General features: G+C 39.9%; 1 protein-coding gene across 1 annotated transcript; it reads left to right on the forward strand.

The window, feature by feature from the left end:
* The first annotated feature begins 6727 nt into the window (after positions 1–6727).
* LOC134532626 (large ribosomal subunit protein eL6) lies at positions 6728–13397 on the forward strand. Its single transcript, XM_063369236.1, has 2 exons — positions 6728–6869; positions 12472–13397. Exon 2 carries the CDS (start codon positions 12479–12481, stop codon positions 13340–13342), a length of 864 nt encoding a protein of 287 aa, XP_063225306.1. The 5' UTR covers positions 6728–6869; positions 12472–12478; the 3' UTR covers positions 13343–13397.
* The last annotated feature ends 278 nt before the right edge of the window (positions 13398–13675 follow it).

Genomic DNA, 13675 nt, shown 5'->3' on the forward strand with positions numbered 1-13675 from the left:
TTCCTTTTAGTTCGCAGCTCCTTAGCGAACTAGGTCGCTCAATTAGTTCGTCCACTCCCATCTCGAATTCAAAGAAGACATGTCACGGATAGTTCGTTCACTTTGCTACCGCTACTGCAGGTGAACATCTTTGTATGTTATAGTAGATATTTTTTATAATGATCAGTGTTGTTAACGCCTAGATTATTATCCTTTTTTTGGGTTATTATACATCAAATGAGTAAATGAAACAATAATTTACATAGTTGGGTAAAATGGTGTTCTGTTTTTATTCTTCACTTAACATACACTATTATCGAAAAATTTTAATTTATAAAAGGATTTATTTTATAGCTAGGTTAAGAAATATTATTTATGAAATGTGTTTATTTTAGCATTGAATATGTATATATACATATTCAATGATTTTAGTGAATAAAATACCGTTTTATAAATGTACAAATTTTAATTATTTTTTTAAGTTTTAAAGTGGGTTTACGATTAAAAATTAAGAGCTAAGAATTAAGACTTAGTTGTGTACTTACCATATGACTCTATGTAAACTAGTGGAATGGTTTATGATTGTCGTGTGTGAATTTTGACAGGTCGTGTGCGAACCACATGATGACTTAAGACTTAACAGAAATGGTTAAGCTGGGTTTACGATTGAGAATTATAACTTAACATCGAGCACACGATTAAGTCAAAACTACATTTTCCAGTTTATGATTGACATAGAAGTCGTTAATTCTAACCAATCACAGCACAAAACACATGGTCGGCCATTGTTCGAAACGGAGAAGCAGGTTTGAAATAGGTTATTAACAAATGGGTTAATCTATTTTTCGAAATGGATGATGATTACAAATGACAAATATACGAATTATAACCCAAAATACTGCCTCGCTCGGTCCAATACCAAGACATAAACTTCCGGTTGAAAGGTTCTGTTTGTTGTGATTAGTTGCTTCCCTTAAGTCTTAACGAAAAATAAAAAATATAACCATTGCTGTTAAGTCTTAAGACATCATATGGTTCGCACACGAACCGTCAAAATTCACACACGACAATCATAAACCATTCCACTAGTTTACATAGAGTCATATGGTAAGTACACGACTAAGTCTTAATTCTTAATTCTTAATTTTCAATCGTAAACCCACCTTTAAGGGAAGCGACCAATCACAACAAACCGGAACCTTTCAGCCGGAAGTTTATGGCTTGATATTGTACCGAGCGAGGCAGTATTTTTGGTTAGAATTCGTATTTTTGTAATTTGTAATCATCATCCATTTCGAAAAATAGATATCCCATTTGTCAATAACCTATATCAAACCTGCTTCTCCATTTCTAACAATGGCCGATCATATATGTTTTGTGCTGTGATTGGTTGGAATTAATGACTTCTATGTCAATCATAAACTGGAAAATGTAGTTTTGACTTAATCGTGTGCTCGATGTTAAGTTATAATTCTTAAGGTAATCCATCGTAAACACAGCTTTAGACGTGCGTATTCATAAGAGCTAAAGACATCTGATCAAAGAATATAGCATGTATGCTCGTTGATATATAGGGTAACATGAAAAGTATCTACAGTCGATAATATCAAATGTTAAGTACATAGTAGTTAAGAATTTTTTTCAGATACACACACGACTTTTGGAAATAATAAAAAAAAATTGCAAACAATAAATATGAGTGAAGTTAACAAAAAATGTGCTCAACTCTTATTATGTTTGAGATAATTACTTAACACTGCATGTACTGGCATTCTAAGACAGTCATAAAAACAACTAGTTTAGTTTATTTTTTAATTAAATGACAAATAAATAATGTAAGAAATGTAAAAATAAGTTGATTTAACAATGGTTTTATATTAGTCAAAATTTTAATATTAAAGTTGTAATCAGCTGTCAAAATTATTTTATGAATATTGAAATCATTTTGTAAACACTCATATAAGTACCTAATGTAATTATGTCTGACTTGTTCTCAGTATACGCCACGGTTTCCCCACCGCGAAGTAAGACCTGGGGTAACTGTGCTCGGACACGAGTATAAAGCTATCATCATCAACGAAATGATTATAATTGAAAATGTATCATTGCAGTAAAAATTTGCAGCGATCAAGAGTCAATATTTTTGTAAAGTCAGTATCTGTTAGACGTCTGAAATTTCATCTATCCGATCCGAGAAGATAACAATAGCCAGCCAAAAAGATCAGCGACAAAGCCGTAACTTATACCCGAAAGGGAGAACGAGTTGACGTCGAACCGACCGAAGGCCATTAGCCCGGCCTGAGCCCACAGTACTGGCTCCTGCTGGCGGAACGCACCCCTCGCCAAGTTTCCACCCAGATGAGACGAGCGGCGTAACCTTGGCACATGGAGGGAGTGTCCCCCTCATCCGCACGCCAACCCCTGAGGCAGTTCTGATCAGCTCGCGGCCCGGAGCGGATGTGCGCGTACCTTGGGGAGCCTTCCAGTTTTGTCTCTCTGATTCCTCACGGCTGGTAACTATAGTCATCACCAAATACCTTTTTCAACGCAACTCCCCACGAGACTCCGGGTCGGTTTTTTTTTCTATGGTGCAGGGATTAACCCGGCCGTCGCTACTTTCCAAGTCAAGCCACCGAGTCTAGGGGACACACTGGGGCCGATCGACCCACTCACGGTTAAACGACAGAGCTAGCCTGGCGCCCTCCCGGAAAACACCCCAATTTTCACGTACAGCTCCTTAGACTCGCCGCGGGAATCGCACCCGAAACCCCGGCTGATGGCAGAGTGACGACTTTTGATAAGAGCCAGATCATGTGCACCAAAATAAAAGAAGGAGATCGGAAAAAGAACGAACTAATGAACTGAGGAGCGAGGGATCTGGGAACTAGTTCAAGTAGTTCGTCTGTGGGAGCACTCTTCCGAACTAGTTCGTTCGCGAACTACACAAGTCTAATTCTAGCATCCCTCTTCCCCTGAAGCGGCCTCAAGAGAATTACGCCCTAGGACCCTCCCCCTGGAGCGGCCTTTCGAGGATTACGCTCTAGGACTTTGCCCTCCCTCCTCTTCCTTGTTGCCCAGTAAGAGGGAAATCTGCAGCCCTGCTCTGCCTGGCAGACTGCCCGCCCTCAGGAGCTGTTCGACAGTGACGACTGAGGACATCATACCCCAGGAGGGTGTTCACCCCACTTCAAGCCACTCCAGTACTGGATGCTGTTGCTGGGACATGTCAAAGTGTAAGGTGCAATTTAAGGTCACGCTACTGAGCCACCCTAAGACAGTTAACTTTCGGTACTGGCCGTCTCCAGAACACTCGTAAACGCGCCCCGCGAAACTTCCACGGCAAATTCATTGTGTTATACTTGTGGCGTGTTTGTTCTGTAATCAGCATGTGTAATGTAACTGTAGAACAGCTCAGATGCCACATAGCGCATTCGCATAGTGTTTGTAGCGGTTCTGCCACCGCATAGAGTATGCATAGGGAGTACCGAGTACCCATGCGTACCAACGGAGAAGTCCGTTAATTAAACGCAAATCAACATAACCGGTGTCGCATACGATTATTTCGCGCCACCCCGTCCTCCACACAGTCGAGCGGCCTCAGGGGATTTCAGGTTAGACTTCAAGCCGTCTACCTGGAGGGGCACGCGGGGGCAGAGTACCCACGACCCATCACCAACGGCCTAGTGTTCCACTAGCCTGGCGCCCCCCGGACAACAGCAGCACCGCGACTCCCGTGGCGCCCGTCAGGTTCTTCCCGGGCCTTCCACAGAGGCCGGGTGCCGGCAACATGAAAGAATAAGTCGGTGTATGTTCAAAGCATTCCTCAGTAACATTAGCTATTTATTTTAGTGTCTTTGGGGTTTTGCAAAATTAAAATTTTAAACACTATAATGCACTGTACTTAAATGGCAACTTATTTAAATTTAAGTTTTTTTAAAATTAGTTTTGCTTACTGTTATAATGCATATGTGTTCAAGTTCTGAAAGTTACTTCTTACTTATACTTTAACTACAACTATAAACCCAAATGGGTACTGCATTGGAAAGTGGAGGGTAATATGAAGGAGTGAGGCACCCCAAATAAAGATAAAAATATGAAAACCAACAATCCACACGATTGTAAAGTATGCCGTCCACTGCGGTCTCGTGTTCGAGGTCGGGCGCAGGTCCTAGCGGGGTGGCTGGCTTTCTTAGAAGTTCCTGTTCCGGGAGGGCGCCAGGCTAGCTCGGTGTCTAACCGTGTGGTGGTCATGGGTTCGTTGCCCCAGCGTGGTCCGCTAGAACCACCGGCGGTGATGGAATTTGTTTCCTGATTAGGTTGGGTTGTTTAGGTTAGTTTACATACACTGTTCTGGTTGTTCTATGGGTCGCACGTCGCGCACGGGAGGTGCGGGGTGGACGTTTTATTGTTCACGATTTACACTGGTTCATTACATTGGGCGCGAGGTCTACTCGGCGGTACATGACTGCCAATGAGGCGTCGGAACACGTAGAAGTTTTGATTACACTATTATTACAATTACACTTGACAAAACGGCACTCTGTGGTGCTTTTACGTACACAATTACACTGCACACGTTATCTGAGAGGGACACCTGCGTGTCTCTACGTGTGTTTACTTATTAAGTCCTCACGCCAGTCGCAGTTGAGGGAGAGCGTTCGATTAGCATCGGCTAAGCTCGTAATCGGTAACTTGCGAAGCGCGGGCCCACCTGTGTGGACCGCGACTCGCTACTAAATTAAAAACACGTTTGAGCTTGGATGTAGCCTGTGCCTGTGCACTGGGCGATTAACTTAAGTTCTGGGGTGGCGGGAGACGGCCCGTACCGTATACTGCACGGCCCCACGTAATGCTTTGTGTGGGGCGTGTTAAATTGACGCGGCTGGGTTAGGCCCTAAACCGGAAAAGGACCGGGCGCACACGGGGAGTATTTAAAAAAAGGTTTTGGTTGTGACTATAATTACCAGATGGACGTTCGGTGAAACACTGTGGGACGTGCGTCCATCCCGGTCCGCGAGTCGCGCTGTACTGGCGTCTAGCCCTGGCGCGAGGGGAGGGGTGAGCTCCCTGTCGCGCCAGAGTTTCTTAAGTTCCGTTATTCGTAAAAATCTGTATAATTATCTAAATTTAAGTGGCTCTAAATTCACATAATAAAACATAATGATTAATTTAATATCTATTTATGTTTTAGAATTGACATTTAATAAGTTTGTCTAAAATAAGTTTGCATATTAGAGTCAAGCTGGAGACTGTCTGTTTCTTGATAACTACTCTAGTGCCGAATGATAATGTTAATTTGGGGCGGTTTGCGTTTTGTCACACGTTTCACTACTGAATTTAGGCTGAAGGCCGCAAGGGTTGCACTCACAGCTGTTTTAGTAGAAAGCTACATGTGAGTGACCCGGGCACTCCTACGTCGCACTCTATTAATTAGGGGCTTTTGTTTGTTTTTTATTACTTTATTATTGTGTGGGGAATTTTGTAGGCACGGGGAGTGCATTGCATGCGTAATTAAAATGGTTCGCTATTCTCTACCTTGGGCTGCGGTCCGCTCACTTGACTCAGGTGGGCCATGGCTAGGGGTGCTTTCCGTTAGCGGAGCCGAGTACTGGCGGATGCAGGTCGGGCTTTGGGGTGGCCTTCGGCCGTACGATGTCAAGTATATTTAATATAATTTAAACAACCACCCACACGAATTCATTTTATTTTTGTTAGAGCTTGACGTCGTACCTCTTGCTGCAGAAAAGCCCGGTCCCCACCTCACCAGTACAAGGCCACACTGGCGTAACGAACCCCTTGCCCAGGCCCCATCAAATACATAACTGTGGCGACACAGAAGGAGGGTAATCAACATTTGTGGTAAGTGGTCACGTGTGTTAATTATACTTAAATTTCCACATATGCCAGTGCAATGTGCATCATCCCCTTTAGTGCCCACAAGGATTAGATCCTCAAACAGGCATGTTGGCCCTTTAAGAAGGGCACCAAATTCTGTGAATTCCAGTTTCCCCTTAAGGACTGAGGTCTATCTTAAATTGTGGTTATGCATATTTACACTGTTTTAATTTTATACCTACTTTAAATATAGTTACCAAGCAGTTGAAAATAAACACTGACAGTCTTCCTTTTATGCAGTTTGGCAGGAGAGAGCTCTGTTCCCTTCCTCTCGCGCCAGGCACCATGCGTCAGTCTTCGGTCTTCAACAGGTTGTGGTATGGGGTAGATGCATCGTTCCACAGGGGGCCATCACTACTATTCTAATTGACTACAGTTATTCTGGTAATTATAAATTTTTATCCTATTTTTTTTACATTTCCCCTCAGCATGTCCCCTAATTATTTACGGTGCAGAGCTCAACTCGGCCATTATTAAATGCACCCACCATGTGATCATTCTATTGCGTGGTTAAGAACTTACAGTGTTGGCCGACTACAGCCCACCATTTTTAATTAATAGTTGAGCATACATCTGCTGACCAACGTTGAAATTAATAACGTAAATTCGCAAATCACCATATCTGGCTAGAGTCTATAGTTATTTAGTAATTAATTGTACTGGCTGATTCCAGTAAACACCCGTGCATAACTGTCGCTAGGTCTCATCTCAAGTAATTAAAAGTATAATATTATAAAAAGAGAAATAATACATCTGTAAGTACATTGACAGCATGTTATAATATATTTATCCTTTTTAATTATAATTTTAGTTATATATGTATTTCACATAAAGTAATTATAATTACTTTTAATTTTGTTTTGAAATAAGGGATAGAAATGGTCGTTGAGGTGGTAATGGTGGTGTACTAGTAGTTTCCTATTTCCGGTCAGTTCTGGTGTTGGCTACCACGTTGTTTGATGTTGTTATTTCACTTAATAAATTTGGACTAAGAGGTAAGTCAGTTAGTATATTTGTTAATTCCAGTAGATTTTCATCACTGTATGTTATAATTATATAATGTTATAATGGTTTCTGAGAAATTACCGTCATGCTAGGTAGCATTGTTTTTATGTTCTTCACTTATTGTTTCACCTCATTTTGGGTTGTAATACTAGTCAAATCATAGTACACTAAATATATCTATGACAAGAAACAATGGTGATCGCCGCATACTACGCAGGTATTGTGATGAAAATTAAAAAATTCGATATCTCATAAAGTATTTGGAATTTGTTATCTCCGCCGGTTGATTTGATAAGAGGAAGTGAAAGAGCACAGAATAAAAGTGTTTTCGGATTTTTAGCATTTTTTTTTGGCATCTACCGCGACTGTACATATTTACCGATTATGGCAATAAACAGTTTTATTCACTACCGTGTTTTTAACGCATAATGTTCGCACATTTAATACTAAAATCAAGTTTGAAAATTAATGGTGCGTTGTTTATGTAAAAAAAAGCATTTTTTGTTAGGTAAAGTCTTTCATAAAATCAAAACCTATTCAATCAAAGTACATTCTTTTAAAAAGTAGAGTATACAAAAGCATGTCAAACAATTTAAATTAAGTTATGCAACAAAAATATTTTGTTCAACTTTAAATAGAAAAACCAAAACTGTAACGCGGACATGAGTCGGAGTGCATAACTATAGTCGTAGTACAAACGATGAGAAAGCGCTGGCTAGTTAACTCGGCACAAGACAGAGCGCGCGTGTTGCATGCAATCGATGAGATATCTGTATCGATATTCGACTATGTGTGCTCGTTCTATACGGAAATCAACATAACCAAACATGAAATGCCAAATGCCAACTAGCACTGGCTATATTTTTATAAGCGGTACACAGCAGCGACGAAGACGAAAATATAAAAGTTATCACGTTTGAAAAGTCTGTAAAAGAAAATTTACACTTCAGACAACTTAGTATTTCCGTTAATTAAATAATTAAGCGGTTATATCCGAATGAATATTAGATTTCAACTTTAAAATACGTTGTTTTATACGGGAAAACTACCTACACAGGCGCTCGGAAACTAAAACATCATGCTACGTTTATGTAAGAAATTTTTTTCTCCAAATTTTCATGTCCTAAAATAATGGTGCGACAATTATGCGCATGCAACGATTATGCAATAAAACACTACAGTTATCTTGTAGATCATAAATTCACACCATTGGCTGGTAGATGGCATCCAGGGCTCAAGAGTAGACATAGGGCGGGCTAGTATAATTCAGGCACGGCGGACGCATCGAAACAGTTAGCGGGTTGAGCTCGAGTGGGCACACACGGTCATGGCTGGACCGGAGACGCTGCATGCTTGCTATCACAGCGTGTCTGTCTGCTCAGCGCTGAAGCATTAGCAGGGTACTACCGACTGGGTAAAGTTTAAATAGGGAGGGCCCCCATAATAAACACTTAAAAAATTACATCTGTGCAGAAAAGTTCCAGATGTGCGGTACACAGTACGTACACAACACTGTTATGCTTAGAATGCTCTAGCGATTAAATCAATTACGCTACTTTTGAAAAATATGTTTTGTTAAATTTTAGGAAGTATGCAACAAATTTTGTTAAAGTAATTATTTTATCGGACCCTTTATTATATGAATCTGGTTTTTATTCCTTGACTAAGATAAAAAAACTTATTTCCTTAGTAAATAAATTATTTCTTACATTTAATATTAACACTGAACTTTTATCAATATTTATGTGTATATAATATCATTTTTGGATTATTTTAATACGTTTATGGAGAGAGTACTTTAAAAATTTTGTTAATGGGAAGCATTTTTATGGACTGCTGTAAGTCTGTCATGTAGGACTTAATTTATGTTTTTGGTGATATGCACAAGGTCTACGACTGCTGTAAAATTTTGGTATGTTGTTAAGCGTAATTGACGTTACCACTGTGCAAAAATTCAGCCTTGGGCAAATTTTCATGTTGAAACCTTTGTTGCCTGAGCTATTGATTAACTTCGCTGAACCACCATTTACAAACCTCAATTCATTTAGTCCAAAATTAAGTAACTTGGTAGATTTCTTCAGCACAATTCCTTTAACGATTTCAAAATGAAGTGACTTTGTGGATTTCTTCAGCACAGCTTAATTTTGAGGTAGTCTGGCTGTGGAAGAGTAACTTTTACAGTATGTTGTTGGTGACCTTCAATCTTAATATATCTCATAGAACTTAAAGAATTATTTTTGTATTCAAGTTATGGTAATATTCTGCAGTCCTCCGAATTGTTAGTATTCAAATTCCAGAAGCTTAAAGTATGGACTGTAACATTCTATGGCTATAACTCAACTAAAAACTTTTGTAACAGTTTAGCATGGTTACCTCATTCTTATGAACAAATTGTTTAGCATAGCAGAATAAATTAACATAAATTTTAAAACCATCTTAAAACCTAATAAATGTCATTTTTCATGCAGAAAAGTATGTTTTGCAATATTATGCAGAGAAAGAAACATCTGTAAGAAATTTTATACCTCTGGCTTATTTAAATTTATTAATTTACAATATTTAAATATAACATTTTGCTTATTACAAACCTTACTATTGGTCAAGAAAAACTTCAAAATCAAACACCCAAAACGTAAGACGTTAGATTGAAGCATGAAAGTCAACTTCAACAAATTCATAGAAATAAAACCAGGAATGGTCTATTTTAGTGATGGGCAGAACGGTTCACTTTAATGAGCGGTTCAGAACCGGTTCGTTCTTCGAAGTGAATCGGTTCGTTGATATGGTTCTTCGGTTCATTTAATTTTTTTTTTACTAGAATTTGAATTAACTGCGTACTTATCGCAATTACGATGTATTTGTACTATCAACTTAATTTTTATAGAAGAAAAAATTTAATTGCATAGCTAACCAATTAAAAATATTGCCATTATTGGACTGCAATTAAACAAATCTGTTGATTAAGCCCAATAATAAAAAGTATATAAGTACTAAGTAGTAATAATAAAGATGTACTAGTAACTCAATATATATTTACTAAGTATTTTTAATCGTAAAATGAAAATAAAATTGAATGCATATTTGCTCATGATGTGAGAATTATAAATTGTATGTAGAAAAATCCAATTTAGAGGCCTCTCGTGGGTACTAGAGCAGTTATTGTCACTATTAGTTGAAAATGTATCCGCAAGAGGTCAGCACGAATGGCAGCGACGAGCAATGCCACGTGAAACTAAAGAGAAACAACCGTGATAAGAAGGAACCGATAGCTTTGAAAACCACGAGCACGAGAGCCGGGCAGGTCCTTTGTGGAGGTGAGTGGACAAGTAAAGAAAGAACCGAGAGATTTGAACCACGAGAGCCGATAATTCCGTAAGAGCCGAGCAGCTCACATAAAAATATATCAATTTATTGTTAGTTAAAATTCTTTGATGCACGTGTAATTGAAATAAAGTGAGGAGATTTGTTCAGTAATCTACTTATAAACAAATAAATGCTTTTATTAAAACTGGATAAAACAAGTAATAAAAAGCTAAACAGGGATGAGAACCTTGTTCATTAAAAAAGTGACGTGTCGAAGGAGTGGGGGAAGGGACGGAGGCTTTTAGTCACAATTATGTATGAGTCACGTGCACTGAGAAAGAAGGAAGAGGAAGAAGAGCCGTGATCGGTGAAAGAAGGGAGGGGAAGAAGAGACGAGACCGTTCACTTCGCCGGGAAGGGGTGGTGAGTTGTTTGGAGTGGGGATTGGTTCTCCCCTCTCCCACTCTAAAGTGCGGAAAATAACCGAAGAGCGGAGAGAACAGAGAAAGAGCCGAGAACACGAGAACAGAGAGCTATGTGAATTGCACGACGCATGGAATCGGGCAGCTTGTGAGGAAGGGAAGAAACAAAGAACTAACCATCTCTCCTTGTAGAGATCGTACCATGGATCGTACGTGTACATCGTTCGACTGAGCTAGTGAACCGCGGTTCTTTTTTCAAGAACCAGTTCCCGAGCATTCCTCGAGGCGAACCGGTTCAATTGAGCGGTTCGTGAACCATTTGCCCATCTCTAGTCTATTTTTACTCATACCTATTGCCTCCTTTGGCTGCTTTAACGGTTTATTATCCTGTCTATTCAGTAAAGTGATTTCAAGCACTTTTGTGGTATTTATTTATTTTTAATTTTTTTAAATCATCAGCTAGTCCATTTGTTGCTGGTGTTATATTTTTACTTTTACATATATATTTCATTTTAGAATTAGTAGACATCGACTTTATTTCCTATGATAACAGGAATAACAGTAGTTCACTATGAATATCTTGCAGCCAAAGTTTCACTTTTTGAAATAAAGCCACATTTACAATATTGAGGGAAATACGTATGCTGTCACGGGTGTTACAGTAATTGGACTATGTTAGCCCTCCCCACTGTGTTGTTTTCTAGAAGCCAGTTGACATGGGATATAATTTGAGGGACATCAATATATAATATACTTTTATATTATATTTTTAAAATGAATGGCAAACTTTACATTTGCCAATCCAATGCATGTAGGTCACATGGGGATCTCTCAATAACCATCCAGTTTGTGTGCAGACTATCAAAAAACATTTAGAAATCTGTGTTTTCTACCTTTGAGTATATGACAAATTATTTTTAGTTTTTTTTTTTAAACTTAAATCATAAGGGCAGTTCGAAAAGGGCAATGTTAGGGCAAACACTTAATTGTAAGGTTGTCATTTTCTTTAGTATTTTGGCTGACATAGCTTATTTTAGCTCAATTCAAAAATCAGTTTTTCCAAGGATCAGTAAAATTCATTTTGTTTTGTAATTACAAAAAAATGGATCATTGAATATATGTTAATAAACATTACATATTGTTGCGTTACTCAGGACTCATTCAGAAATGAGTGAAAAAATTCTGGAAAAATATAACCTCATATTTTCTGGAATCTTTTAACTTTTTTCTCATTCAAACTTAAATTATATAAAATAACCTTTAATTTTCCAGAAAATCTCAACTCGACAATTACTAACTAAGCTACTACAAATACAAATACCTTTTTTGAGGAGCAAAGTAAAATATTTTTGACATAAGATTTGATCTAACAGAAAAGGGAATCATTTTAAATGCTCCAAAGTATGTTGTGTTGCTGGATGGAAACTAAGGATGTACATATTGTTGTACTTTAATAATTGTATGATAGCTGTGCATGACGATGAATGTGCTGGCATCCACCACTTACAGCACGTAGCACATAGGAAGTGTGTCCCTGCTGGTGAAAACCGTGCATTCCATCACCTTTCCGTCTTTTATCCTCGATGTTAATTCAGCACTGTACAAAGTAGAATTCTATGTAATTTGTTTCATTCTGAGTAATACCTTCAGTTCATGTTGTTTGTCTCACCAAACCTTATCCCTGATATTTGCTCCGTATTTGCCGAGAGCATGTCACTGGAATGAGTCGTGTGCCATGCTGCATTTAGCTTTAAGTAGTTTAATGCTGCCGTTTAATTTCGATAGTGATAATTTCCTCCTGTTTGCTCCATGTATGGCAGCAAGTTACTGTGCCCACAGTTGCATACAGTAGGGGTGTGTGTTGCAGAGTCGTGATGGCGGACCAACAACCCACGCCTGCGAAGGAGACTTCTCCCGCGAAGGATTCTGCCCCCGCGGGAGACGCGAAGCCGGGCAAACGCGGCAAAAGGGGAGACAAACCCGAGAAGAAGGAGAAGAAGAAGCGCGGGAAGGCTCGCAACTATGACCTCGGCAACGGAGTGTACCGCTTCAGCCACTCCAACATGTACCACAAGAAGGCAGTGTACAAGTTTGTGGGCAAGAAGACCCCGAAGACGGTGCGGCCCAAGAAGCCCATCACGATGGAGAAGCCGATCGGCGGAGAGAAGAACGGCGGGACGCGCATCGTGCTGCTGAAGAAGCGCCGCAACTACTATCCCACGGCGGACAAGATCAAGAGGCGGCCGGCCAAGAAGCTGTTCTCGCAGCACCGGCGCTACACACGGCCGTCGCTGGTGCCCGGCACGGTGGTGATCCTGCTGGCCGGCGTGCAGAAGGGAAAGCGCGTGATCCTGCTGAAGTGCCTGAAGAGCGGGCTGCTGCTGGTGACCGGGCCCCACAAGGTGAACGGCTGCCCGCTGCGTCGCGTCAGCCAGAACTACGTGATCGCCACCAGCACGCGCCTCAGCCTGAAGGGCTTCAAGCTGCCCAAGCACATTGACGATGCCTACTTCAAGAGGAACAAGGCGAAGCGGGCCAAGAAGGAGGACGGAGACATCTTCAATCAGAAGAAGGAGGCGTACAAGCCGTCGGAGCAGCGCAAGACGGACCAGAAGGTGGTGGACAAGCAGTTGGTGGACATCATCAACAAGCACCCCGAGAAGAAGGACATGTTCCGCTACCTGGTCGCCATGTTCGGTCTGCGCAGCAGCCAGTACCCACACAGACTCAAGTTCTGATTGGCCTGTATCACGTAACACTTGGCTGTCATTAAACTGCTTCTTGAAAACTCTTTATATGTCTAAGTTTTTAAACTAAATTTACTTCTATGTAAAATCCTTGAATGCATGATTATTCATTATTAAAGAAAGTATGGAGATGAGCACTTTCATAAACCTTTTTGGTTATTATCATTGTTCAGATTTTTGATTGTGGAAACTAAGCAGTGTTAAAACATTGCTGTTAATACATGACACACTGAATAATTTTTTAATGTTTTGGATATTAAAATATTAGGAATGGTCGTGAGTAGCTAAAGCTTGACTTGTCTCAAGTTGAGTTGTTTGTACTTG

The sequence above is a fragment of the Bacillus rossius genome, chromosome 6 (assembly GCF_032445375.1).
Source record: "Bacillus rossius redtenbacheri isolate Brsri chromosome 6, Brsri_v3, whole genome shotgun sequence".
Lineage (NCBI taxonomy): Eukaryota > Metazoa > Arthropoda > Insecta > Phasmatodea > Bacillidae > Bacillus > Bacillus rossius.

What these genes read in the sequence shown, in the direction of transcription:
- LOC134532626 (XM_063369236.1), top strand. Translation starts at nt 12,479, where the DNA reads ATGGCGGACCAACAACCCACGCCTGCGAAGGAGACTTCTCCCGCGAAG.